General features: G+C 38.2%; 1 protein-coding gene across 5 annotated transcripts in view; it reads left to right on the forward strand.

Moving 5' to 3' along the window:
- The window catches only part of Usp9x (ubiquitin specific peptidase 9 X-linked), a 117,889-nt gene that overhangs the window by 21,688 nt on the left and 68,393 nt on the right, over positions 1 to 27,808 (forward strand). For 4 of the 5 annotated variants that reach the window (XM_042683609.1, XM_042683612.1, XM_042683611.1 and 1 more), the window contains exons 3-10: positions 8,938 to 9,191; positions 13,284 to 13,429; positions 14,639 to 14,718; positions 17,994 to 18,106; positions 19,233 to 19,451; positions 24,573 to 24,688; positions 24,801 to 25,052; positions 25,128 to 25,266. In XM_042683609.1, coding sequence (XP_042539543.1) covers positions 9,096 to 9,191; positions 13,284 to 13,429; positions 14,639 to 14,718; positions 17,994 to 18,106; positions 19,233 to 19,451; positions 24,573 to 24,688; positions 24,801 to 25,052; positions 25,128 to 25,266 — 1,161 coding nt within the window. In that variant the 5' untranslated portion in view covers positions 8,938 to 9,095. Of the gene's footprint in view, positions 1 to 2,814; positions 2,913 to 6,380; positions 6,467 to 8,937; positions 9,192 to 13,283; positions 13,430 to 14,638; positions 14,719 to 17,993; positions 18,107 to 19,232; positions 19,452 to 24,572; positions 24,689 to 24,800; positions 25,053 to 25,127; positions 25,267 to 27,808 lie in introns of all 5 variants that reach the window. The other variant, XM_042683610.1, reaches the window with a different exon arrangement.

Consider the following 27,808-nt stretch of genomic DNA (forward strand, 5'->3'; position numbering starts at 1 on the left):
AGACTGGGTGGAAGAAAGGAGCCTTAGACAGGTCTGACACTCTTTCCTGCAATAGAACCTCTGCAACTAAAAGTTGGAGGTCATAAGAAATGCTGGCTGCCTGCCTTTTCTGGGGAGATAGCATCAATTGGGGGGAGAGCCTGTATTCTTTGCCTAGAATGGAGCTTTTGTTCTGCTGAGCTACCAAAATGTCAGATTCTCTTCTTACTGAAGTGCAGTACATTTTCTTGATTAAAAGTTACATTTTCTTTATATCCTTAGGATAATTTCTAAATATTTAACAAAAGTTTTTTTTTTGTTTTCTTTTTGTCAGTCCTGGGGCTTGAACTCTGGGCTTGAGTGCTGTCCCTGAGCCTCTTTTTGCTTAAGGCTAGCACTCTACCACTTGAGCCACAGTGCCACTTGTGGCTTTTTCTGAATAGTTTATTGGAGATAAGAGTCTCACTGACTTTACTGCCCAGGGTGGCTTTGAGCTATGATCCTCAGCTCTCAGTCTCCTAAGTAGCTAGGATTCAGGTGTGAGCCACTGGCACCTGGCTTAACAAATATTTTTAAGAATAACTTTCACCTGTGGTGTTACAGTGATTTCAAGGGAATAAACTGTCAACAGCTTCTAATGCCACCATTCTAGAAGTTATTTTTAATTTACCATTACTCAAATTGACTACAACCACTTAATTTTTTTTGTTTGAGAATACGTAGCAAGGATGCCAAAGTTTAGTGAAGCTTTTATGTACATATAAAGACTTGCAGTACCCTAATTGTGTACACATGATTTGACAAACCTTGGGATGGAGTTTGAGTAAGAGTATTGACCAATTATCAAGCATTTCTAAATGAGCATATTTCTGCTGCCACAAAGAATTTTGAGTGCAGGATATATAGTTCTGTTGCAATGACTTCTAGGAAGTATCTCTAGGAAGTATTATCTATGGGTGAGTAATGACTTAGTGACAAAATTTAAGGGAGGAGGTTTAAATAGTGTTGTAGATACAATGTGAACATTTAGCTCAAGTAACATTTGAATTTAACAATTGGATATCTCATTTACATTTTTGTGAATTATTGGTTGGATATGAAGCTGTCTAGGAATAGAATCATACTTGAGGGAAAATCATGTGCTTAGTTAATATAGTTGCCTTGGCTTTCTGTTTTAACTTATCATGATAATGTAGGATAAGAATGATTGATTCTGTACTGGTAACAATAGCGGTGCTGGGGGAACTATGAAACCGTTTACCTTTGAGTAAAGATTACATTATTAAATTACTTTAGAGATGTTTAGGTTTATGGCAGTGGACTTAATTGTTAAATAAAATAATAAAATAGTTTTTTATGTTTTTATTGCAAAAATAGTGTACAGAGTGGTTACAGTTACATGAGTAAGGTAATGAGTACATTTCCTGTGGAGCATTGTTATCTCTTCCCTACCATCCCTTCTCTCCCCACCTCCCCAACTCCTCCCTCCCTTCCCCCCCAAGTTTTAAGGTTTGTTTTCAACATAGTGTCTTGTACATCTCATTGTTACAATGGCAATCTGTATCCTTATTTCAGCATTTTGTTATTTCCCTTCCCCTCCCCAAATTAGAAAAATGTATATACAAGATTCAGGGCACCGACATCAAATACAGTGAAAACAGGGGTTATACCATAGGGGAAGCACTAAATAATAAAATAGTTTTTAAACTCCTTAACGTGACTTCTTTTCTCGCTATTGAACAATTATCAGAGAGAGAGAGAGAGAGTTTGTTTGTTTGCTTGCTTGCTAGTCCTGGACTTGAACTCAGGTCCTGAGTTCTTTGAGCTTTTTCAGCTTGAGTCTAGTACTCTACCACTTGAACCACAGCTCCGCTTCTGTCTTTTTGGTGATTAATTGGAGATAAGAGTCTCACAGACTTTACTGCCTGAGCTGGCTTCAGACCTCGATCTTCAAATTTCAGTGAGCCATGGGATTCCCACCCTTGGCTGGGGGTTTGTTGTTGTTGTTATTGTGGTTTCTGGTACTGGGGTTTGGACTCAGGGTCTCACTTGTCAGACAGGCACTCTTCTACTTAGCCATACCTCTAACCATTGAACAGTAATTACAATTTTTGAAACATGATTGTTTTGTGCCTTCCTGGGGCCTGAGCTATGTCACTGAACTTTTTTTTTCAAGGCTAGCACTAAACCACTTGAGCCATAATAGCTCCACTTCCCAGCTTTTTTTATTTTTTGTAGCCAATTGGAGATAAAAGTCTCACAGACTTTCTTTCCTGGGCTGATTTTGAACCATGTCCTCAGATTCAGCCTCTTGAGTAGCTAGGATTATAGGCATGAGCCACCTGCATCTGGTACAGCATGATTCTTTTTTTGGTTGGTCGTGAGGCTTGAACTCTGGGCCTGGGCACTGTCCCTCAGCTCTTCAGCTCAAGGCTAGTGCTCTACCACTCGAGCCACAGTGCCACTTCTGGCTTTTTCTGCTTATGTGGTGCTAAGGAATCGAACCTAGAGCCTCATGTATGCAAGGCAAGTGCTCTACCACTGAGCCACCTTCCCAGCCCAGCATGATTTTTTTAAAAGCTGTATTTCTTTGGAATATAACCAGTTGTATTTTACAAGAATATTTAACAGAGAACTGCTCTGTTGAATGGCAATTCCTTTGTGCAACTACTTGAAGAAAATAAAAATATTTTTAAAAAAGAATGTTTAACATGGAAAATTTGTGGCTTAAGTGCTTTTTGTAAAACATTTCTGCATCAATAAATTTTAATACCACTTACCTCCATGGTGGGGATAAGATGAGAATAGTGATAGTTTTTCCCTCTTATTCTCTAGTACTATTAATGTATGATGTGGTGGTACTTTAAGACATTGGAACTTGTATTGCTTGGGTTCAAATCTTCAGTCTACAACTTTGACATCTATTGCCTCTGGTAAGTCAAGTCTCTTTAAACTGCCCCAGTTACTTCATTCATTAAGTGAGACTGCTTATATGAAGATTAAATAACTTAGAATTGTACCTTATGCAAAGTAAATGCTGAAATTTTAACTATTTTTTGGGTTTTTATTTTGCTTTGTGATGGTCCCAAGGCTGGAACTCGGTGCTTGGGTAATGTCCTTGAGCTTTTTTAAAGCTCTCACTCTACCACTTGAGCCACAGCTCCCACTTCTTTTAAGGAATTTTTTCCTTAAAATTTGAAGTCTGTCAGCCTAACTGCAATCCTATGAAATAGAGAAATGAGAGAAAGCGTTGGAAAACTAAGTTAACAGTTGATTTTGAGTATTTTTTTATTTTATTTATTGTCGTCATCACGCTTGCTCTGGACCTGGGCACTGTCCCTCAGCTCTTCAGCTCAAGGCTAGTGCTCTATCACTTGAGCCACAGCACTACTTCCCTCTTTTTCTGTCTTTTTCTGGGGCCTCATGCATGCTAGGCAAGCACTTTACCACTAAGCCACATTCCCAGCCCATGAGTCTTTTTTAAAGTTTACGTTTTGCTTTATACAGTTTGGGGGCTTGGGCAGTTTCTCTGCTGTCCATACCATTTATGTTAAGCTTGTAGTTCCTGTCAGTGTTCTTTCTCATGTTGTTCAGAAAAACTATTGCATCAGATACGTTTTTTCCTAAACAACAATTCATAAACGGTTTGCCTATAAAAGCATATTGAATCTGTCATAACCACAGAAACTATGCTTTAAAATTCAAAAAGTCTAATTACTCTTTGCTTAAAAATAAGTATTTCATTTGAAAGAAAGCTTTATTACTTAAAAAATGGTTCTAGCCAGCTGGCACCTATAGCTCATGCATGTAATCCTAGCTACTCAAGAAGCTGAGATCTGAGGATTGCGATTCAAAGCTAGCCTTGGCAGGAAAGTCTATGAGACTCTTATCTCCAAATAAGTACCCAAAAAAGCTGGAAATGGAGCTGTGGCTCAAGTAGTAGAACAAAGTGTGGTCTGTGGTATTTGCTCAGTACATATTTCTTATTTTTTCCGTATATATTTTGTATTGTAAAAATACTGCACAGAGGGGCTGGGAAGGTGGTCAGTGGTAGAGCGCTTGCCTTGCATGCCTGAGGCCCTGGGGTCGATTCCTCAGCACCACATAAGCAAAAAGAAAAAACCCGGAAGTGGCACTGTGGCTCAAGTGGGAGAGCTCTAGCCTTGAGCTGAAGAGCTGAGGGACAGCGCCCAGGCCCAGAGTTCAGGCCCCACGACTGGACCCCGCCCCCCCCCCCCCAATGTAAAAATACTGCACAGAGGGGTTACAGTTACATGAGTAAGCTAATGAGTACATTTCCTATCCAGCATTGTTACCTCCTCCTTTGTTTTTAGTACATATTTCTTTTTTTTTTTTTTTCGGTCATGGGGCCTGAACTCTGGGCCTGGGTGCTGTCCCTCACTCTTAAGCTCAAGGTGAGCGCTCTACCACTTGAGCCACAGCACTACTTCTGACTTTTTTCTGCTTATATGATGCTAAAGAATGGAACCCAGGGCCTCATGCATGCAAAGCAAGCACTCTACCACTGAGCCACTTTCCCAGCCCCTAGTACTTACATATTTCTCTTTGTGTTTTTTTTATTGTGAAAATACCATATAGAGGTGTTACAATTACATAGTACATATTTCTTAAATGACTAAATTTTACGTTTTTACTTAAGAAGCTTTTGTTTCTGAGTGTTAAGGAAGAGGACATCACTGTGTAACTACATAAGGAGACACTGTCACAAAAAAAGAGAAAGATAAGTAATTTGAAGTACTGCATATTGAATGTGGTCCTAGAGAAAGGTATATTAGAAAAGGGGTAATCTCACTACCATTTTTCCAATTTACTTTAAAGTTCCTTTGTTAAAAAGAATTGCCTCTTAGCTCTATGTATAGTGTCCCATCAAGGAATAGACAATTGTGGTGCTTTCTGGAAAGGCTTTTTTGTTTGTTTGTTTGTTTTTTGGTTGGTCATGGGCCCTGAACTCTGGGCCTGGGCACTGTCCCTCAGCTCTTCAGCCCAAGGCTAGCACTCTACCACATTAGTCACAGTGCTACTTCAGCTTTTTCTGCTTATGTGGTGCTGAGGAATTGAACTCAGGGCTTCATGCATGCAAGGCAAGCACTCTACCACTGAACTACCTTCCCAGCCCTGGAAAGGCTTTTAAAAAGATGGTTGATTTAGTGTGGACATGGTGATAGAATAATTACTTGTTAAGCATATCCACTTTTTACCTGTGCTTTTGTCAAGTCACATGACCCTGTAATCCTAGCTACTCAAGTAACTGAGATGTAAGGATGGATGTTTGAAGCCATTCCTGGCAGGAAGTTTGTGAGATCCTCCAGTTAACCACCAAAAATGCCAGAAGTGGAGCTGTGGTTCAAGCAGAGCTGTGGCTCAAGCAGTAGAATGCCAGTCTTGAGTGGATAAAGCTGTGCCCAGACCCTAAATTGAAAACACACACACACACACACACACACACACACACACACACACACACACACACACACACACACACACACACACACACACACACACACACACACACACACACACACACACACACACACACACACACACACACACACACACACACACACACACACACACACACACACACACACACACACACACACACACTGGCTCAAGCAGTAGAATGCCAGTCTTGAGTGGATAAAGCTGTGTCCAGACCCCCAAATTGAACGAACCCCCTCCCCCAATTGAACGAACACATACACACCTTCTGAATTGACACACACGTCACTGCTATCTGCTACCTTTCCTCTTTAAAAAAAGAAAATAATCTGGAATCCACTCTCCTTTAAGTCTAAGAGGCTTACAGTTTTAAGGGACAGAATGGGTGGGGAGAGAGTAGGTTACTACTGGCTGCCACTTGTGTCTGATGATAAGAGGGCAAAGTGGATGAGTACTGAGAAGCAGTTTGATTTATCTATTAGCAGAGCACTATGGACAGAGCTTTCTCATCCTTGCCAATGAACATATGCACAAAGCTTCATATGTTCTTGTTAAAATAATGCAAACCTATCCATAGACACTGCTCAATGAAAGATCCTTTAATTTCAAGCAATTTCGTTAGCTTGGAATCATGATCATTATCAGAAACATACCAGTACTGAGTCTGAATGCAGGACTTCTCACTTAACTCAGCTGACATACTACCACATGAGCCATGCCTCCAGCCTAGCTTTTTTTGCTGGTTATTTTGGATATGGGATCTCTCAAATATCTCTTGGCTTCAAAACAGCAGGTCTCACCTCCCTGAGTAGCTAGAATTACTGGCGTGAGCCACTGGCCCACAGTTAGAGACATTCTTTTTTTAAGACTAGTGTTAAGAGGCAAAGGTGATTTTTAAGTAGTGGGGTGTTAATGGTTTGATTTTGAAATATCTCCCACAGGTTCGTGTATTGAGCTTGGTCTCCAGCTGGTGATGGTATTTTGGGAAGTTCTGGAAATTTTAGGAGGCTGGGTCTAACTATAGGAAGTAAGTTCTTAGGGGGGTGGTATTCTTGGGTGCTATATGTTGATGGGCAGGGTTGGCTCCCTCTTCCTGACTGCAGTCAGGTAAGTAATCCTATTTCATATACCTACTACTATAGGCTGAGAATCCATGGAACTAGGGACCATGGACTGAAGCTTTGAACCAAAATAAAAATTTCTGTATTTATGTTGTTTATGTCAGGTATTTTGTCTCAGTGGTAACAAATGAACACTGGGAGATTGAAGCAAGGTTTTTGTGTTTTGTTTTGTTTTGTTTTTTAATCTGAGAAAAGCTGGTGGTTTATGCCTGTAATCCTAGCTACTCAGGAGGCTGAGATCTAATGATCACAGTTCAAAGCCAGCCCCAGCAGGAAAGTCCGTGAAACTCTTATCTCCAATATACCACCAGAAAACCATAAGGGATGCTGTAGCCTAAGTGGTAACTAGCCTTGAGCTGAAGAGCTGAGGCCCAGAGTTCAAGCCTCATGACCGACAAAAAAAATTACTGACTTTATGTAACACTGTTTGTAATTTAGGGTATATAAAATGGAAGACAAAAGTGAGAGCTTAATTGTATCTTCATTTTTGTTTGTATTACTTTTATGAATTGATTAGTTCATGAGTCTGTTCACAGCCTCAGTCCTACTTGGCATTATCAATTATCAGTCCTTTTTTCTTTGCCAATTTGATTAGTGAAACAAAACGTTGGTTTTATAATTTATATTTTCACAGTTACTAATGAGACTAAGAGGCAGGATAACGTAGCAGTTAAGAGCTGTGAATTCTCTGAGTTAGAATCCCACTTAGCCACTTACTGATAAAGGTAGTTTATTTTCTTATTTTCACTCTCCTCATCTGTAAAGAGGGATGATAGTTTCTACTGTATACATTTATGAGGATTAAGGTGCTTCATGTAGTACCCAACATATGAAAAGCTGTGTTGTATGTTTACATATTCATGTGTTCAGAAAAGTATTCTGATATAGTACTTTTCACATCCCTTTCCTACATTCATACTGAAATATCTCCTTTTTCTTATTTTGTAGTATTTTGGATATATATAGTACAGGTAACTTTTATACTATGTGTGTGCACGTGCACACGCACACCGGTCGGTCCTGGGGCTTGAACTCAGGGCCTGGGCTGAACTTTTTTGTTCAAGGCTAGTGGCTCTACCACTTGAGCTATATAGCTACACTTCTGGCTTATTTGGAGCTTAATGGAGATGAGTCTCACGGATTTTCCTGCCCAGGCTGGCTTTGAACCACATTCCTCAAATCTCAGATGTGAGCAACTGGCACACAGCTCTTTTCAAATTTCTGTTTTTCTGGTGGTTAATTGGAGAGAAGAGTCTCACAGACTTTCCTGCCTGGGCTGGCTTTAAATCTTGATCCTTGGTTCTCAGCCTCCTGGGTAGCTAGGATTATAGGCGTGAGCCTCTGGAATCCAGCTCAAATTTTAAAAAAAGTTTTAAGGCAGCAAATTGAGGGTAGTTTACCATTCCATAATGTGATCAAGTGGCAATTAAGTGGTGGTGGTGGTGGGGTGTGTGTGTGTGTGTGTATACTCATGGAAGTAAGTATATAAGAGAATTGGGCTCTAGTGTGCAGTAACACTCAGTTGTAAAGGTATTATGGGATGAACACTTTTGAATATAGTTGCTGGGAAGGAACTAGAGTTGAATTTGGCAAAAAGCCAATAAGTAGAGGCTCAAATAGTTGAGCCGCCAGGCTTAAATGGATTAAAAAAGCCATGCCAGGCACTGGTGTCTCATTCCTATAATCCTAGCTATGCAGGAAGCTGAGATCTAAGGATCATGGTTCAAAGCCAGCCCAGACAGTAAAGTGTGAAACTTTTTTTATCTCCAGTTAACCACAAAAAGCCAGAAGTGGAGCTTTAGCTCAAGTGGTAGGGCTGGCCTTGAGCACAAAAGCTCAAGGATAGCATCCAGGCCCAGAGTTTAAGCCCCAGTACCAGCACATAGACACTTTAATCTTGGGGCTTTGTCTTCCCCAGGCTGGCTCAAAAAAAAGTCTTAGATCTCAGCCTCCCAACTAGGTAGTACTGACCTATGAGCCACTGGCATCCAACCAAGTATTTTGATAGTGTCTTTGGAGTAAGTTTCAGGAGAAAAGGGAAACAAAGATTACTCTTTCCCCTCCCGCCCCCCAATCCCTCTTCTCTTGTACTGGGAATTGGAGCTAGACAGATTTCTAGCTTATGCATGCTGGGAAAATGTGCTATTGCCTAAACTACACCAGTAGCCCCTAAAAGCATTCTTGTATGTTTTTGTGGTATAATGCCATTGGGCCATCATCAGTTTATGAAGTTTGAATAAGGTGATGCAACTATAACTTTTCACTTTCCCCTGTCATTTATATATTCACCTTCTCTTGACTGGATACATTCATATTTGAACTGTAACTTAATATATAGGTCCTTAAAATCTAAAACAAATGAACTTTTTTCTTGTAGGTTATGCAATGGTCTCTGCAAGATGGTTTATTCTTGAATTGGAGCTTTTTAAGACTGACAAATGCTGGTACTTCATCTTCTATAAGTGGACTATAATTTCTTTTCTCAAGACAACTACATAAGCAGACAAAATTGCAAAGATCTGCCCTGTGTCGAGTATGACAGCCACGACTCGTGGCTCTCCAGTAGGAGGGAATGATAACCAGGGCCAGGCTCCTGATGGACAGTCTCAGCCCCCCCTCCAACAGAATCAGGTAAGATGTTAAAGACAGTAGTTAAAGCTGTATTGGTTTGTATACTGGTGGGGTAGGTACTACTTGAAGAAGCATATTCTGAATGATTTTGTAAAGTAGCTACTAGATGGTCATTTTTAAGTGTTTTTTTTTTGTCCAAAACTAGGACTCAAACTTGGTATCTGATGCTTTTGCTTATTGGCTAGTTCTCTACCAACTGGAACATACCTCCAACCCCTCATTTTAAGTCTTGTTGATGAAAATTAAACCATAGGCCTCACAATAATAAGATAGCTCAAAATAAATAAGTAAAGCTTGTGTTGTAGATAGTGATGCTTTGGTATATAGCCCATCTTTTTCTGGTGTTTTATGTACAGTACTCATAAAATTAAGTACCTAAGCCCTCTTCCAATTCTAGGGGAAAGCAATGTAATATTTGCTCGTTGTAGCCTATTATATCCCCTGTACATTGTCAATTTACTGTAAAAAAAATTTTTTTAACAGCATAAGCTCAGTCATACTGCTAGCATTCAAATTTCAGCTTTATACCATACTAGCTTTATGACTCCAGGTAAATTATGTAACCCGTTTTTCATCTTTTCAAGGGGATTATAATGTAGCTTTACAGCATTGTTATAAGGATCACATGAAATAATGCTTACAAAGAACTAGAAACAGATTTTAGTATCAAGGTTTTAGACTAGTCTTAAAGCTCAAAAGTAACATGATTTTTCTATTTTCTGGATCAATTTTGTATAAGGTTTCTGTACAAATTTTTTCCTGTTAATTGTCTGGGAGATTTTACTGGTGGAATTTTCTGTCCTGAGATTTTACTTGTAGAAAGGTTTTACTTTTTCTTTGAATTTTCTGATTTCTGATTTTTTGGTAAGTTGTGTTCTTCCAGGAATTTGTCTGTTTCATTAAAATTATCAAGTTTATTGAAGTATAATTAGTGTCTTGGGGCCTATGCAGTATCTCTTTATCTCTGATACTGCTAGTTATGTTCTCTCTCCTGATGAATCTTTCTAGAAGCTTTCCAACGTCTAATTAAACCTTCTCCAAAAAACTTTGTTTTGGCTTTGATAACTGACCCAATGCATACACACACACACACACATACACACACGTGTTTTTATTTCTACCCTTATTTCCACATTCTTTTTACTTTGGATTCAGTGTGATATTTTTCTAATTCCCTAAAGTGGATGTTAGATAATTGATTTCAGCTCTCTTTTTTAACATGCATAGTTTTAATATTGCAAAATATTGAGCTGAATAAAGCAAACATTAAAATTTGTGATAGAGCTCAAATACTTTTTAGATAACTTAAATGAGTTGTTCAGATGTTATTCCTAAACATACATCTTATAGTTGATACATGGTTTTGTTGAATTTGAATAAATTTTAAGCCAAAAAATGTTATTGTACTTACATTTGTTATATGAGGATAATTTCTTACTGTTACATAGTAAGTAGATGATTCCTATCATTAGTCTGACTTCTTTTTCTTTCTCCCCTTTGTCTGCCATTTTAGATAAATGAACGTTTTTCAGTTTTCATGTTTTGTTTTTTTGTTTGTTTGTTTTTTTGGACTGGGGGTTTGAACTTGTCACAATGGCAAGATACTGCTGACCCTCCCACCTCCAGCCCTATTTTTCACTGATTATTTTTGGGATAGGGTCTTGCCACTTCTAAGGCACACTCCTGTCATCCCTGGAATCGCAGGGCCATGCCACTGTGTTCAGCTTCCTTTCCTTGGATACAATCTTGTGAACTGTTCTGGCTGGGCCAGCCTGGCACTACAATTCTCCCAGTGTCAACCTCCCATGTAGTTTAAGGTAACAAATGCATGCAACCTTGTCCAGCTATGGGATAATAAGGGATCTTTTTGCTGCCCAGCTGACTTCTGCCCCAGCCAACCCTGAACCTTGATCTTCCTGTTCTCAGCCTCACAAATAGCATGAGCCACCAGTGCCTAGCTTCCATTTCATACACACACCCCTTTTTATTTTTATTTTTTGCCAGTACTATGGCTTGCACACAGGGCCTCATGCTCTCCTGAAAGCACTCATGGTGCTCTAGTAGTTAAGAGTTCCAGTATTTTCCCCTCTTTCTTTAGCATTTTATTATTTGCATTATACATGGAATTCTAACTCTTTTTTGCAATGTTTGTAAAAAATAACCTTTTCTTTACCTTAGATTATTTTTTTTAATTTAATAATTACTAGAGTGTACATATATATAGTATACATTCATCCATACATTACACACACACACACACACACACACACACACACACACACACTTGATAGTATAGTGAATAATTTTAGGCTCTGTAATCAAGTGCACTGGAAAAAATTAAGATGAACATATCTAGACCAATATGACTATTAATTACTTTTCCAAAGTAACAACACAGCTGACCTTTTAAAATATATACTTGATTTTTAGAGCTTGAATTTAGAATACTAACCATACATTATGTATTTTATACCCTTTTTTTCCTATTTAAGGATGACTAAGTTTAAAACAAAAGAACAGAAACAAATTATGTTCTATTTTTTGTTTATAGAACTGCTCACAGTAGAATTTCTCACTTTTGCTTTGGTATTCTCGACTTCTTAATGGTAGGATTTTAGTTATTTTTCTAGTTTTGACACTTTTTTGGCCATAAAGGAACCAAAGCATTACTTATTGCCCAACTTAGGGTGCCTGTGCCCTTGCTCATGTTCTCTCCATTCCTCTCTCTCTTTCTCCTCTCCTTCCCTATCCCTTTCCTCCCCTCTTTCTCCCTCCTCCCTCTTTCCCCAAGTGCCAGGTTAATTCAGGGCCTTACACTTACCAGGCTTGCTTGGTTGGCTGGTACTCTACCACTTAATTGAGCCACCCCACTAGTCTGGCCAGTTTGGCTTTTTACTTAAAATTTTGGAGATGGAGTCTCACAAACCTTTCTGTCCTGCCTAGCAAAGACCCTTCATCTCTCACCTTCCTGAATAGCTAAGATTGTTGGCATATACCACCAGCACCTGGTCAGGACTTGTTTTTTATTTTGTGCCAGACCTCAGACTTGGGACCTGAGTACTGTCTATTAGTATTTTTGCTAAAAGCTAGCACTCTACTACTTGAGCCACAGCTCCACTTCCAGCTGGTTTTTTTGTGATTAATTGGAGATAATAGGCTCATGAACTTTTCCTCCTGAGCTGGCCTTGAACCTTTGTCCTCAAATTTCAACTTTCTGTGTAGCTAGGATTATAAGTGTGAGCCATTAACACCTGGTAGGATATGAAAGAAAATTTGGGACTCTGGCAAGCAGTAAAACATAGTGGTAATGGTATTATGGGGTGAATATGGTTGCTGGGAAGGTACTAGAATAGAATTTGTCAACATATGCCAATAGTCTTGTAGGGTTGTTTTACAGTGGTCTTAGTAATTAAATTTCTAGGATCCTATCCTAAGAAAAAAATTGAATTTTTTGACCGGACGTCAGTGGCTGACACCAGTAGCCTGTAATAATAGCTACTCGGGAAGCTGAGATGTGAGGATCAGGGTTCAAAGCCAGCCCAAGTAGGAAAGTCTGTGAGACTCTTATTTCCAATTAGCTAGCAAAAAGTGAGAAGTGAAGGTATGGCTCAAGTAGTCAGTAGAGTGCTAGCCTTGAGCAAAAAAGCTGATTTCAAGCCCTAGGACCAGTACAAAATTTTTTAAAAGGTAGAAACTTCTTAATGTATAGAATTTGATGTTTTATATTTACACAAGAATTTCTATATCACACTCACATTATGGGAAGTAAGCAGAGAGGAAGTAGGAAGTATGAGTTGTGATTAAGGCACAAACTTTAGAGTAAACCTGAATTCAGCCTGACAGTTTGAGCTGTGTGACTTTACAGATAGAACTTGTTTTCTTATTAAATAACCATAGGATACTTCAGTAGGGTGTTGAATGTTCAGTGAAATTATTTTAAATCATCAAAGATTGAAACTTAAAATTTCAATATTATCTTTGTTTATAGTGTTTACAAAAAACTTAAAATTTACATTAATCTGTTGGTGTTTGAATTATTGAAAAATTGTAAATTATAGAAACTTAAATCTGGAATATTTGATTTGTATCAAGACTTCATCGCCTGATTCTTCCAATGAGAATTCCCCGGCAACTCCTCCAGATGAGCAAGGTCAAGGTGATGCCCCACCACAGATTGAAGATGAGGAACCTGCATTTCCACATACCGACTTGGCAAAGTTGGATGATATGATCAACAGGTCAGTTCATTGTGTTTGGTTTTGTATAATATGTGCAATATACAAGAAAAGTTTCTCAGTGTAGTGTCTTATGGTAGTTAAGAAACTGAGAAATCTGGAAGAGGAATGCCATAGTAACTGCACTGCTGCCTTAATGTTTTTCACGTTTGTCACTGCCAAGTACTTTGTAGCCATACTTTGTAACCATTCTTAATGGATTTAGTAAGTGAATGGTGGCTATCCAGAGGGATAAGGGAAACTTTGTCATTGATGTGTTAGTTCACTGGTTGACTTTAATAACTGGTATGGCCCTGAAGTTATGAGGAGACTGAGTTCCTTAGAGCCTGCCCTTTGTGAATCCTTGAGAGTGCAGGATCTTTTTTGCATGTGTGTATACATGTAGTAGGGATCAGTCCCAGGGTCTGGGGCTTCTTAGGCAAACACAGGCATACTACCTACCACTTCAACTGTTTGCAGCCCTGCGAAGGGTGTTTTTAAATATAAATAAAAACAATGAAGAAAGTAGTTTACATTTGTAACCAATAAATTTTTCAGTAACAGGATACCTCTTATTAAAATGTGGGGATATTTGGGGTTTTTTGCCAGCCCTTAAGACAAAGAATGAAAAGAAGAGGAGGCTGCCTTTTCTGGGTATGGTGAATAAATTGGGTAATGATAAGGAGGAAGTACTTGGAAAGGCATGGAGAACTAGATAGTTTGGGTAGCCCTGGCAAAAGAGATGGGGTGCTACTTGAGTGTAGGTTGCCTCCTTGATTAAGAGAAAGTGGCACTTTATGGAGATCACAGACCCACAGCTCACTTAGTCTTCTGAGAAAGGTAATGCATTATGGGACATTAATCAGCCTTGACTCCTAAATTTTTTTGCTCTTTGTGAAGAAGTTCAAGGCTGTGTCATCTAAATCCTGAAAGGACCCATTCTTGTGAAATTATACTAGACATCTATAATGCCTAATTCAGTTGATTTTTATTATCATAGTAATCTCATACTGTGTTATTGAATTAATTTAGTTTTCTTCCCTCATTGCTGAATCTTTCTTTGGTGATGACCCTTAATTACACAAAACAGATATTCTGCCAGCCTTGCATGAGGCTTAATGCTATTTTAGTATTAATATTTGTATATTGAGATAAATTGTTATAATTTGTACCTCATTTATAGTACCAATAGTACAATCAGTAAACCTCTCTTTATTATATAAAACCTGTCAGGCCTCGATGGGTGGTTCCTGTCTTGCCGAAAGGGGAATTAGAAGTGCTTTTAGAAGCTGCTATTGATCTTAGTAAGAAAGGTAAGTTCTACTACTATGCTTCCTCTTTGCTTTGTTTCTTTTGTTTCCCTTCTTTTTTTTTTTTTTAAACAGTATTGAGGCTTGAACTCAGCACCTTACTCACTTTTACCTGTCTTTTCTACTCAAGGCTGGCACTTGAGCCCCACCTCCACATTTGGCCTGGTTAATTGTAGATAAGAGTCTCTCAGATTTGTCTACCTGGTATGGCTTTGAACATTGATATTGATACTTAGATCGTAGCCCACTGAGTAGCTAGAATTATAGGTGTGAGCCATCAGTACCCAGCTATTGTGCTGTCCTTAATATATGCTACTAAAGTTTCACTTTGTCCTTGAAATTTTCATCTATTAATAAACACTTTCATCAGCCGGGCACCGGTGGCTCACACCTGTAATCCTAGCTACTCAGGAGGCTGAGATCTGAGGATCTCCATTCAAAGCCAGCCCGGGCAGGAAAGACTGTGAGACTCTTATTTCCAATAAACCACTAGAAAACCGGAAGTGGCGCTGTGGCTCAAGCGGTAGAACGCTCGCCTTGAGCTGAAGAGCTAAGGGACAGCGCCCAGGTCCAGAGTTCAAGCCCCATGACCGACAAAAAACAAAACAAAACACTTTCAATGGCTTACAAGTATGGCTTATATCCTTTCAGCAGCCTTCAAAGGTGTTTATGAATTCCGGTGTTAGACAAGAAATATGTGTGTGTCATTCCTGGGGTTGAATTCGGGTCCAGGTTGCTATCCCTGAACTTTTTTGCTCACTGTAGCACTCTGCTGATTGAGCCACATCTCCACTTCTGAATTTCTTTGGGGGGAGTGGTTAGTTGGAGATAAGACTTTACTGCCTAGGCTGTCTTTGAATTGTGATCCTCAGATCTCAGCCTCCTGAGTAGCTAGGATTACAGGCGTGAGCCACTGGCACCTGGCTTCACATGTTTTAAATACGCAGAAAGTACATGGTTTTTCCTTACAAGATTTGAAAGATAGGATTCTATGGTTAAAAAGTTATAAAAAGGAGGAGGCAAAGTAGGAGAAAAATGAGGGAAGGGGTAATAAGTTTGACAAGTACTTATTACCTTATGTAACTGTAACCCCGCTATGTGCATCACCTTGACAATAAAAAATTATAAAATTATCCAAATGTAAAAGTGTAATGGAATTAGTATTTTTATTCATTTACTTTGGTCTACTATAGGTACAGTTCTTTCAGCATATTTTAGAGTGTTATAGTACTAAGGAAGCTGAGATCTGAGGATCACAGTTGAAAGCTAAGCCAGAGTAGACAAATCCAAGAGACTCTTATCTCCAATTAACCATCAAAAAGTTGAAAATGGAGATGTTGCTTAAGTGATAGAGCCAAGCTCTCATTCCAACACACATATACACACACAGAGTAAAGGTACTCTAAATTCTTTTTGTTGGTGATGGTGGTGGAGGTCATGGGGCTTTTGAACTTGCAGCCTCAACACTATCCCTAAGCTCTTTTTGTTCAAGGCTAGCACTCTATCACTTTGAGCCACAGAACTACTTCTGGTTTTCTGGTGGTTAATTGGAGATAAGAGTCTCACAGACATTTCTTGCCTGGACTGGCTTAGAACTGCAATCCTCAGATCTCAGCCTCCCGCATAGCTATGATTACAGGTATGAGCTACCAGCACCCAGACTCTAAACTCATTTTAACACATCAGAGATTGAAATAAAAAAGCAAAGTTCATTTTTAAATACTTAAAAGTATATTAGCCTTTTGTTATTATAACAAATACCAGAAACAATCTGCTCATAAAGACAAAAAGGTTATTTTGGTTGACACTTTGGGAGATTTCTTTACATAGTTGATTGACCCAGTTGCTTTTAAGCCTGTGATGACTCAGTACATCATGGCAAGGAGCATATGGTAGGGTAAAGCTCCTCACCTTCTGGTGGCCAGGGAACAAAAAAGAGGAAGAAATTACAGTTCTTTAATTGCTTTTGAAAGTGAGGGCACACTCCTCACTGACCTAAAACTTCACACTAGTCTACCTCTTAAACATTTTACTACCTCCATAGCACTACAGACCAAGGCCTTTGGGGACACATCCAAACCATAGCACCTTGGATGTGTTATAACTAGTAACCACTATAATAAAATTAACATCTTTAGTACCTTGCCCTGGGTCTATCCTCCCTGGCAAGAAATATCATTTATCTTACAATAAACGTTCTCATGTTTAAAGAATGTCTTATGCGACACCATGTTGAAAAACAAACTTTACAATTTGGGGTGGGAGGAGTGTAGTTGTAGAGGTGGGAGGGAAGGGATGGTAGGGGAAAAACAAAGGAGGAGGTAACAATGCTTGAAATGTACTTATTACCTTGCTCATGTAACTGTAAGCCCTCAGTACAGTATTTTTACAATAAAAAACGTATTAAAGAATATCTTATGCTTTGTTAATCTTGTAAGAAAATAAAATTTTAAGATTACAATGGAGCCAGGCGCCAGTGGCTCAGATCTGTAATCCTGACTACTCAGGAGGCTGAGATAGGAGGATTGTAGTTCATAGCCAATCTAGACTGCAAAGTCCGTGAGATTCTTATCGCCAGTTAACCACCAAAAACCAGAAGTGGAGCTGTGGCTCAAATGGTAAAGTGCCAGCCATGAGAAAAAAAGCTCATGGACAGTGCCCAGGCCCTGAGTTCAAGCCCCAGTACTAGCCATCAAAATGTTTATTTTTCTTCTTGAATCTAGTTTCCTTTTTGACATAAGGACCTTGAAATAACAAGTTTTTTTTAAATTTTACAATTGTCAGTGAACAATTTCTTTTCTTTTTTCTTTTTTTTTGGGGGGGGGGTCCAGTCGTGGGGCCTGGGCACTGTCCCTCAGCTCTTCAGCTCAAGGCTAATGCTCTACCACTTGAGCCTCAGCGCCACTTCCGGCTTTTTTCTTTTTGCTTATGTGGTGCTAAGGAATCGAACCCAGGGCCTCATGCATGCAAGGCAAGCGCTCTTCCACTGAGTCACCATCCCAGCCCCTCAGTGAACAATTTCTAATACTTAAACTTTCATCATATAATTGAACATTGTAAAAGTGTTTATTAGCTTAGTTACAGGGGAGAATTTTATTGTTTCATTTTCACACATTTACACTATATACCAATAAACTTCTTCCTCTGTCACTCTCCCCCAAAAAGCATCCCTAACAGGTTTCTTATTCGATTTTCATAATTGGAAATAATTTATTTTAACATTGTTCAATTTCCTTTTAACAAGTATTTTTGTTTTTATTTTCCTCCCCTCTACTTAGGCCTTGATGTTAAAAGTGAAGCATGTCAGCGATTTTTTCGAGATGGGCTTACAATATCATTCACTAAAATCCTTACAGATGAAGCAGTGAGTGGCTGGAAGTTTGAAATTCATGTGAGTTTGCTTTTGACTTTAAATAAGCAAATTTATATAGGTGAGAAGGACAGTTAAAGAGGGGGATTTGGATGCATATTTGGCCTATTAGTTGAATTAGAGTATAAAATGAATCTTTGAAAATAATTTTTATAAATTGTTGTTTACTAAATATAACATGGTCATTTACAAGGAGCATAAGGTCTAGAGTTAGAAAACTAAAGCTTAATTTGTCTCCTGGGTTTTCAAGTGCCTCGTGACCTTAGGCAAATCATCATATTTCATCCAAAATGCAAGGTACATTGTAAGGTGCACCATAATTTTATGTACCTTTGAAGAAGAAAAATATTCCAAACAGGGAATATAACACATTTCAGAAAGACCAGTGTAAATGGTCTTTGTAGAGGTGAATAAGAAATGTGTATTTGGACCTTGGCACCTGGCAGAGGCAGGGGAAAATTAGCTGAAAATTTATACTCGCCAGAAGACAAAGAAGCAATAAAATACCTAAAAGATGTAAGTTGAGATTCTAGGGATCTTACAAAGTAAAATAAATAGATTTATGTGTTATATGTGTTTCTTAGATTGATAAAATGTCATAATTGCTCCAATGCTCTTTCTTGTTTTATAGTTATAAGTTATGAAGCAAATGATGTTTTTGTGGTTTGTGAACTTTTTCAACTATGACTGGCATAAAGTCCCAACAACTTCTGGTTTATAATATAATTTTATAAGTTTAGAAGTGAAAATTTGAAAGTGGTGTCATTGAAGATAGTAAATCTACTCCATCTTGGATAATAGACATGTTTAGATTTTAGAATTGTTGCTTCTGGTATATAGATTCCAAAGAGAAAAAATAGAAATTGTATCTTGTCTATAGACATAGAACAGAAATAATTGATGACTTATGGCACCCACTTCTCAAGCCACAGACTATGGCTTTTGAAAGTAGCTAACATGTAAATAAATTATGGTATAAGTAAATGCTCATATTTGTTGTTTGGTGGTTAGTTTGATGCCAGTACTAGTGAAATTATACTCCAAGCAACCAATATAGAAAGGTCATTTAATATTGAGATAAAAATGATTAGGATTGTGTTTATTTGAAATTGCAATCTCTAAATCACCTTTCTTCCATATATAACAGAGATGTATTATTAACAATACTCATCGCCTGGTGGAGCTATGTGTGGCCAAGTTGTCCCAAGACTGGTTTCCACTTCTAGAACTTCTTGCCATGGCCTTAAATCCTCATTGCAAATTTCATATCTACAATGGTACACGTCCATGTGAATCAGTTTCATCAAGTGTTCAGTTACCTGAAGATGAGCTCTTTGCTCGTTCTCCAGACCCTCGATCACCAAAAGTGTGTTGGTTTGTTATTTTCAAATTAAATATTACAGTTGTTTTGCTCTTCCACAGAAGTTTTAAGTAATCTGAGCCTCCTGTTAACGTGACAAAGAGTAATTTTTTATTACTCTTAAAGTGATTCTGCATTACTTTATGGTTGGACTCTTTATTTTGTGTAAAAGTTGGTATACTGTTTCTGTGTTGAAATGTCTGATAGATGTGGTCTAAGATTTGAATGAAAATTAAGCCACTAGTGGCTCACAACTGTAATCCTAGCTACTCAGGAGGATGGAATCTGAGGATTGCAGTTCAAAGCCAGCCTGGGCAGGAAAGTCCATGAAGCTCTTCTCTCGAATTTACCACCAGAAAACTGGAAGTGGTGGTGTGGCTCCAAGTGGTAGAGTGCTAGCCTTGAGCATAAAAAGCTTGGGGATAGTGCCCAAGCCCTGAGTTCAAGCTCCACAACTGACAAAAAAAGGAAAAGAAAATATGTAAGATTGGTAGCTTTCTTGAATAGCTGTAACATTTTAGTTCAGTGTTTATGGCCTTTTTTAAAACAGAGAAAGGGATTACTTGTTTAATTAAATAAAAACTTCAGCTGGGCCCCTAATCTTAACTGCTCAGGAGGCTGAGATCTGAGCATCTCTGTTCAATGTCAGCCCAGGCATGGAAGTCTTTTGTGAGCCTCTTATCTCCAATTATCTCCAATTGAGCTGTGGCTCAAGTGGTAGAGTGCTAGCAGGGACAGCACCCAGGCCTTAAGGTAAAGCCCTACAACCACAAAAAAAGACCAGATATTGATCATAATTATTTTTCAGTTTTAGATTTTGAGAACAAAATCAAGTATATCCTATAAACCCTTAGTAATATGGAAAGAAAGTAAAATTACGTAAATTAATAAATGAAAGCAAGCTAGTTAATCTTTCAAATCTAAAATTATGTATCTTCTGTATATAATTGTCCTATGTCAGTCTAAACAGAGTACTGTATTTGAAAATGCATCCTTAAAGCTTGATATGGTAGCATATGCCTATCATCTCAGAACTTGGGAGGCTATGATAGAGGGATTGAGTCCCCTTAAATAATAATAAGCCAGGGGGCTGGGAATGTGGCTCAGTGGTAGAATGCTTGCCTCACATGCATGAGGCCCTGGGTTCGATTCCTCAGCACCATATAAGCAAGGGAAAAATGCTGGAAGTGGCGCTGTGGCTCAAGTGGTAGGGCACTAGCCTTGAGCTGAAGAGCTTAGGGACAGTGCCCAGGCCCAGAGTTCAGCCCCCATGACCGACAAACAAAACAACTCTTTCCCTTCTCCCTAAAAAAGACTAATCAGAAGAAAAAATAATGACAACTGGAAAATTTTTAAAAAAAACTAATATTCTTAACCCAGAGATCAAAGGAGGGCAGAAGAGTTTATAAGAGAAGAGGGAATGTAGACCCAGAAGCTAAAGCCAGTACTATTGATGAGGTGCTAAGGGAGGAGAAAAGGAGTCCTCTTTACCTTGATGGCTTCCTAAATACCTGATGAAGGATGTGAAGAGAGACCATGTTTAGATAGGACCAAGGTCCTCTAACATTATGAGATGGTTATGACATGCAGTGCTAGTCATGACTAGGTGATAGGATTATGATAAAACAGAAGCACAACTAGGCCTCTGTGGTATTAGCTAAGGAAACAGTGTAATATTGTGGGTCTTTCAGAGAATTACATTTTTCTAACCAGTCACAAAAATTACAGGTCCTATACACAGTGAGTGCTTTGTTAAAAGCAGAAAATAGCCAGAATGTGTTGAACTTTGAGCTGGTATTTTCTGATATTTCCAATATGTGTTGTTGCCACTAGGTGGATTATTTTTTCCTTGAGTAAATCAGATTAATGTCAAAATGACAGTCTTCAGGATCAATTTTTTTATACCTACCTGTATTTTTTATTTTAAATGGGTCAGTAAATATACAACTTAAATTCACAGGGAATAACTGGATTTTTAACATGGCTAACAAAAAATTTTGGATGACTTCTCATTGAAGATCATTTTTAAAATATGAAGTCAAATTTTGTTACAATTCAACAACTGTAGGTGTGGCTAGCCTTTCAACATAGTTGAGAACAGTTTTGATATAGTCAGACTATGAGTGACAAATCAAGGAGAAACATTCTTCAGAGTTGCCTGCTTTTTTACTTCCTACTAAAATAAAGACTTTTGTGTTTTCTCATATTGTTAAATGTCTTCTATAAAAAAATGTTTTGAGGTATGGGAAGGTGGCTCAGTGGTAGTGTGCTTGCCTTGCATGCATTAGGCCCTGGGTTCGATTCCTCAGCACCACATAAGCAGAAAAATCCAGAAGTGGTGCTGTGGCTCAAGTGGTAGAGCGCTAGGTTTGAGCTGAAAAGCTGAGGGACAGCACTCAGGCCAAGTTCAGGCCCCACAACTGACAAAAAAAAGACAAATGTTTTGAAAATTGATTAAAAGTATATTTGGAGAAATTATTGATTATATCCCTAGTTGGATGCAGATAACATGATAAAATCAAAATGAAATGTAAATGCCTTTTTTTCTCCAAAGGTTAGGTACCCTTTACTTTTTGGACCACAAGTAATTCAGGTTTTGGATTTTTTTCCTGATTTTGGTATATTTACATAGATGATTCACTGATTTAATAGCCCTAGTCCAAAAATTTGAAATGTGTTGTTGATCAAGTCGTTTTAGATATTCTGGAGCATTTAATTATTTTTTTTCCTTAGAGATGCTTAACCTGTAAACAGAATTCAAATAATAATAAAAGATAGCTGATACAAGTAAACTTTTTGAACAATAAATTGCCTTACAGATCATGTTATGTAGAGTTTGATCAGAACTGTTGTAGTTTATCTTTGAGAAACTCCCCTCTCCCCCCAGGGTCTTTGAAGATGTTTAAGTGAAACTATATAGGCGTTTTGCATGTAGTTAAAACTTAATTTAGTTAAATAAATAGTCTGAGGTAAAATTCACATGCTATCTTTTAAAATAAGATCTTGTAGTAATATTATACTTAAAACTACATTAAAAGAACAGCATAGCCGGGCACCAGTGGCTCATGCCTGTAATCCTTGCTACTCAGGAGGCTGAGATCAGAGGATCTCAGTTCAAACCAGCCTGGGCAGAAAAGTCCTTGGGAGACTCTTATCTCCAACAAACCACTCAAAAACTGGAAGTGGGGCTGTGGCTCACTTGATAGAGCACTAGCCATGAGTACAAAGAGCCTCTTGGTGACAGTGCCCAGGCCCTGTGAATGTATGCTGGTACTGTCTTGAACTTAAGGCCTGAGTGCTGTCCCAGTTTTTCTGCTTAAGACTGACACTCTACCAGTGGCCACAGCTCCACTTGTGACTTTGGTGATTGTGACTTTGGAGGTTAGAAACTGATGGACTTTCTTGCCCAGGCCGGTGTCGATCTGAGTAGCTATGATTACAAACATGATCCACTGGCACCCAGCCCATTTGAATTTTTCTATCTAGGGCTCCTGGTCAGTCCTCTCAAGTCTTGACAACTTAGAACCAGATAAAGAAGACCCTTATTTGCCGCTGGTGAGCCAGTTTATTTAGCTGCATTTTAGTTTGAAGCATTGGTAATATTTTTTAGTACTTCTAATTACATAAACATATTATAATTAAAGAAATATGAAAAGATTCAACTAATTCTTTACTGTGTATATTCATTATTTGATATACACAGAATACTTAGCTTTCTATCAGCCCAATCTCATTCTTTTTACTGAAGAAGTAAAATATATAATGAGCATGTACTATTTAAAAGTTATAACTGCTGAATCCCAAAAGAAATCTGGTGAGCCAAGTACTAAAGAGTTTTAGTTATTTTCAATTAACCTTTTAAAATCAAATAAAAATACAAATTTAACAAAAATTCAAACATTAACAACCAAAATTGTTTTTACTTAAGGCTTAATAGATAAATGGTGTTTTTCTCCATTTTTCCCCTCAGTGGCTTCTGAAATGTGGCCACCTAAGGAGGCAGCAAGATATAAAAGGTCATATTAGGTACATTACATTTTAGATCTATTTGATCCTTACCAACCTTTTTCTTGTTCTTACCAACCTTTTAATTGACTTTAATTGTATATAGACATTCTTTTAGGTATAGAACTGTTACCTCTCTCAACTATGCTATACTCTGAGCAGTTTCTTTGACTTAAGTTGAAAGACATTTATGGGACAAACTAAATATGAGTAAACTTAATATAAATCATCGAAAGTATCAGTCTGTTCTAGTTAGAAATACCAGCTATTAGTACCAGGGATTAGTAAGGTTATATTCTTTTATTTTTATTTTTATTTTTTTGGGTCCGGTTGTGGGGCCTGAACTCTGGGCCTGGGCGCTGTCCCTCAGCTCTTCAGCTCAAGGCTAGCACTCTACCACTTGAGCCACAGCACCACTTCTGGCTTTTTTCTTTTTGCTTATGTGGTGCTGAGGAATTGAACCCAGGGCCTCATGCATGCAAGGCAAGCAAGTGCTCTACCACTGAGCCACCTTCCCAGCCCCAAGGTTATATTCTTTTAGTTTGGTTTATTGTAGGTGGTAGTGAGGTTTGAACCCATGTCCTTAAACTGCACTACATCCTCATTCCACCACAAGAGTTGAGGGGTGGGATTGTTTTTGGTAGTACTGGAGTTTGAACTCAGAGCCTTGAGCTTGCTAGCTAGGCAAGTGCTGTTCTTGAGCTAACCCTGTAGCCCTGTTACTTTTTAATTACAGTTTGATATTAGAGATTAAGATTATAGTATTCGTAGAAAAAAATTTACAAAAAAAATGAATTTGGGAGTACTAATCTTTTTGTTGACTTATTATTTGAACTGCTTTTATGCAAGGTATTTTCTGGTAAGTAGAAGACACTTAATTCTCTTATAGTGGGATCGTTAAAAGAAAAGCATAGCTTTTAATTCCTGTTCCTCACCTCTGTTGATATAAATTGAGCTGTGCCTCACAACTTAAATGGCTTCTATCTCACAGGGGAATTACTGTTTGAGACCTTTTCAAAGATTAACATAATTGGCTTTATTGAATTTACTATTTCTAGTATTTATCAAGATAGTAGTTTATTGCCCTAACAGCAGAAGCTAACTTTATTCATTATATTTCAGGGTTGGTTAGTGGATCTTCTCAACAAATTTGGCACATTAACTGGGTTCCAGATGTTGCATGATCGTTTTATAAATGGATCAGCATTAAATGTTCAGATAATAGCAGCCCTTATTAAGTAAGTTATAATTCAAAAATGAACATTCATCATACTACAGAAACTTTTTTTTCAGAAACTATTTCTTGGTGAAAAACTGAGGCATTCTCTTATTTCATATCTTTTATTTCAGACCATTTGGACAGTGCTATGAGTTTCTAACTCTTCATACCGTGAAAAAATACTTTCTTCCAATAATAGAAATGGTTCCACAATTTTTAGAAAACTTAACTGATGAAGAACTGAAAAAAGAAGCAAAGAATGAAGCCAAAAATGATGCCCTTTCAATGATTATTAAATCTTTAAAGAATTTAGCTTCAAGAGTTCCAGGACAAGAGGAAACTGTAAAAAATCTAGAAATATTTAGGTTAAAAATGATACTTAGGTGAGTTATTTATCTGTGGAAATAATTACATATGTAAATTTTAGGATCATACTTATCACTAAATTTCTCTTATAGATTATTGCAAATTTCTTCTTTCAATGGAAAGATGAATGCACTGAATGAAGTTAATAAGGTGATATCCAGTGTATCATACTATACCCATCGTCATGGTAATCCAGAGGAGGAAGAGTGGCTCACAGCTGAACGAATGGCAGTAAGTCTTTTGGTTGTTTCTTTTTAATAGTGAGAATCTACTTAACACAAAATTTAGAATAACTCTAGCTAAAATTGTTAATATTAATATTTTAAATTAAACTCTTGAATTGAAAGGTGTCCTGAGAACTTTATATAATAACACTTTAAAATTTTGTAATGGTGCCATTAACTTAGCATGTCTCAGATAAACTTAACTCTTAATGTGGTGTTGCAAAATACTTTAATTAACTTGTTGAAGAAGTTTCTATTGAAAGTGATCTGGATCTGGGCGTGAATGAAATGGGTTGTTCATTTGCCTAATTCTAATTGAAGGTTTTAAAGCAAGAATGATTACTACTGAAATAAGAGCTACATGAATTACTTGTTTTCTTGACTTTGAGAATTCTATTTTTAAAGCACTTAGGTTTATATTATTTTGATCTTGTACATTCATAAAACTATTTACTACTGGGGCTGGGAAGGTGGCTCCGTGGTAGAGTGCTTGCCTTGCATGCATGAGGCCCTGGGTTCCATTCCTCAGCACCATATAAGCAAAAAGAAAAAAGCCGGAAGTGGCGCTGTGGCTCAAGTGGTAGAGCGCTAGCCTTGAGCTGAAGAGCTGAGGGACAGCGCTCAGGCCCAGAGTTCAGGCCCCACTACCGGACCCAAAAAAAAAAAATATATCAGAAGTAAATAGTTTTTTTTTTTTTTTTTTTTTTTTGGGTCCGGTACTGGGGCCTGAACTCTGCACCTGAGCACTGTCCCTCAGCTCTTCAGCTCAAGGCTAGCGCTCTACCACTTGAGCCACAGCACCACTTCTGGCTTTTTTCTTATGTGGTGCTGAGGAATTGAACCCAGGGCCTCGAGCATGCAAGGCAAGTGCTCTACCACGGAGCCACCTTCCCAGCCCCAACTACTGATATTTTATACATTGTAGAAATCATAAAACTTTTTTTGTTTTTGTTTTTTATTTTTTGGTTGGTTGTGGGACTTTGAACTTAAGGCCTGGATGCTATCCCTGGGCTCCTTCACTCAAGGCTAGTACTTTATTATCAGTTGAGCCACAGCACCTTTTCTGAGTGGTTGGTTGGAGACAAGAGTCTCTTGGACTTCTGCCCAGGCTGCCTTTGAACTGCAACCCTAAGAGCTCAGCCTCCTGATAGCTAGGATTACAGGTGTGAGCCACCAGCATGTCTAGCTCCTAGAACTTTTTTTTTTTTCATGTATACTGTATGACATTCCTGAAGGGACATCCATAGAGGACCTATATCCTTAAGGATCTCTCAGTTAGTAGAAGAAACATTAATTTGAATGAAATAAAAGGTTTTGGAAGGGCTGAGGGCTTAGCATAGCCCTGCATTTTATCTCCAACACCAAGAAGAAAAGTATTTGGAGAACCCTGGTACTGGTCCTTGAACTGTTGCCAGGTTCAGACAGTATAGAAAATGGCATTAAATGAGTATGAATTTTTAATGTAAAAATGTGGCAATCAATCGGGTTCTGGTGGTTCATGCCTGTAATTCTAGCTACTCATGAGGCTGAGATCTGAGGATCGTGGTTCGAAGCCAGCACTAGCAGGCAAGTCCATGAGACTCTTATTTACAATTAACCAGCAAAAAGCCAGAAGTGGAGCTGTGACTCAAGTAATAAAATGCTAGCCTTGAGCAAAAAGACTCAAGGACAGTGCTGAGCCACAAAGTGGCAGTTGCCATTTTTATTATATTTTAGAGCAGTATCTGCAATGGATTAAAATTTTTAAAATCTCATCCTTCATCAGCTGAAAAGTTTACTTCTGTAGCGCATTTTAGACCTGACTTTTCCTGGACTTGCTAGGCAGATACTCCTAACCATTGAGCCATACCTCCAGCCCTGATGTTTGCTAGTGTCTTGCTTCCTGCTCAAATGCACAGGAAATCTGCCCTATATCAGGCAGATTTTGTCTTAACTAAGATACCAGGTGCACAGCTCTTCCTTGAGAAAGGGACTCTCTGAAATTCAGCCTCACAAAGGAGCCTCTGAAGCTCAGCTTCACAAGTGGCTAGGATTGAAGGCATGAGCCACTGGCACTTCGATAGGCCTCAGAAAGTTTTGTACTGGCTGTGTGCTCATGGCTCTCATACCTGTAAACTACTTGGGAGTCTGAGATCTGGAAATTGTCATTTGAAGCCAGCCTTGGCAGAAAAGCCTCTGAGACTCTTTATCTTCGGTTAACAAGCCAAAAGCTGAAAAGACGTATAAAAGCTGAAGTGAAAAGACGTATATATCCTTAAGCAAAAAAGCCAGGAGAAAGCACTAGACCCTGAATTCAAGCTCCAGTACTGGCACAACAATAAATTAGAAAAGAAAGTTTGATGCAGTGTGGATTACTACCTTTTTGTTGTTTTTCATAATCGTAAATTTGTTGTTGTAAGTAAAAGTTGTGAAATTTGTGTAAGGAATCCAAAAATCCTAAAATTGGTCCTGTACCTACCCTGCCTAAACCATACTGATTTTTACACTTGCTTTTCTGAGTAAATACTGCTTTTTTAAATAATATCAATATTTCTAACTTAAGAGCATTT

Source organism: Dipodomys spectabilis, unplaced genomic scaffold, assembly GCF_019054845.1.
Source record: "Dipodomys spectabilis isolate Male_0828 unplaced genomic scaffold, ASM1905484v1 ptg000082l, whole genome shotgun sequence".
Taxonomy (NCBI): Eukaryota; Metazoa; Chordata; class Mammalia; order Rodentia; family Heteromyidae; genus Dipodomys; species Dipodomys spectabilis.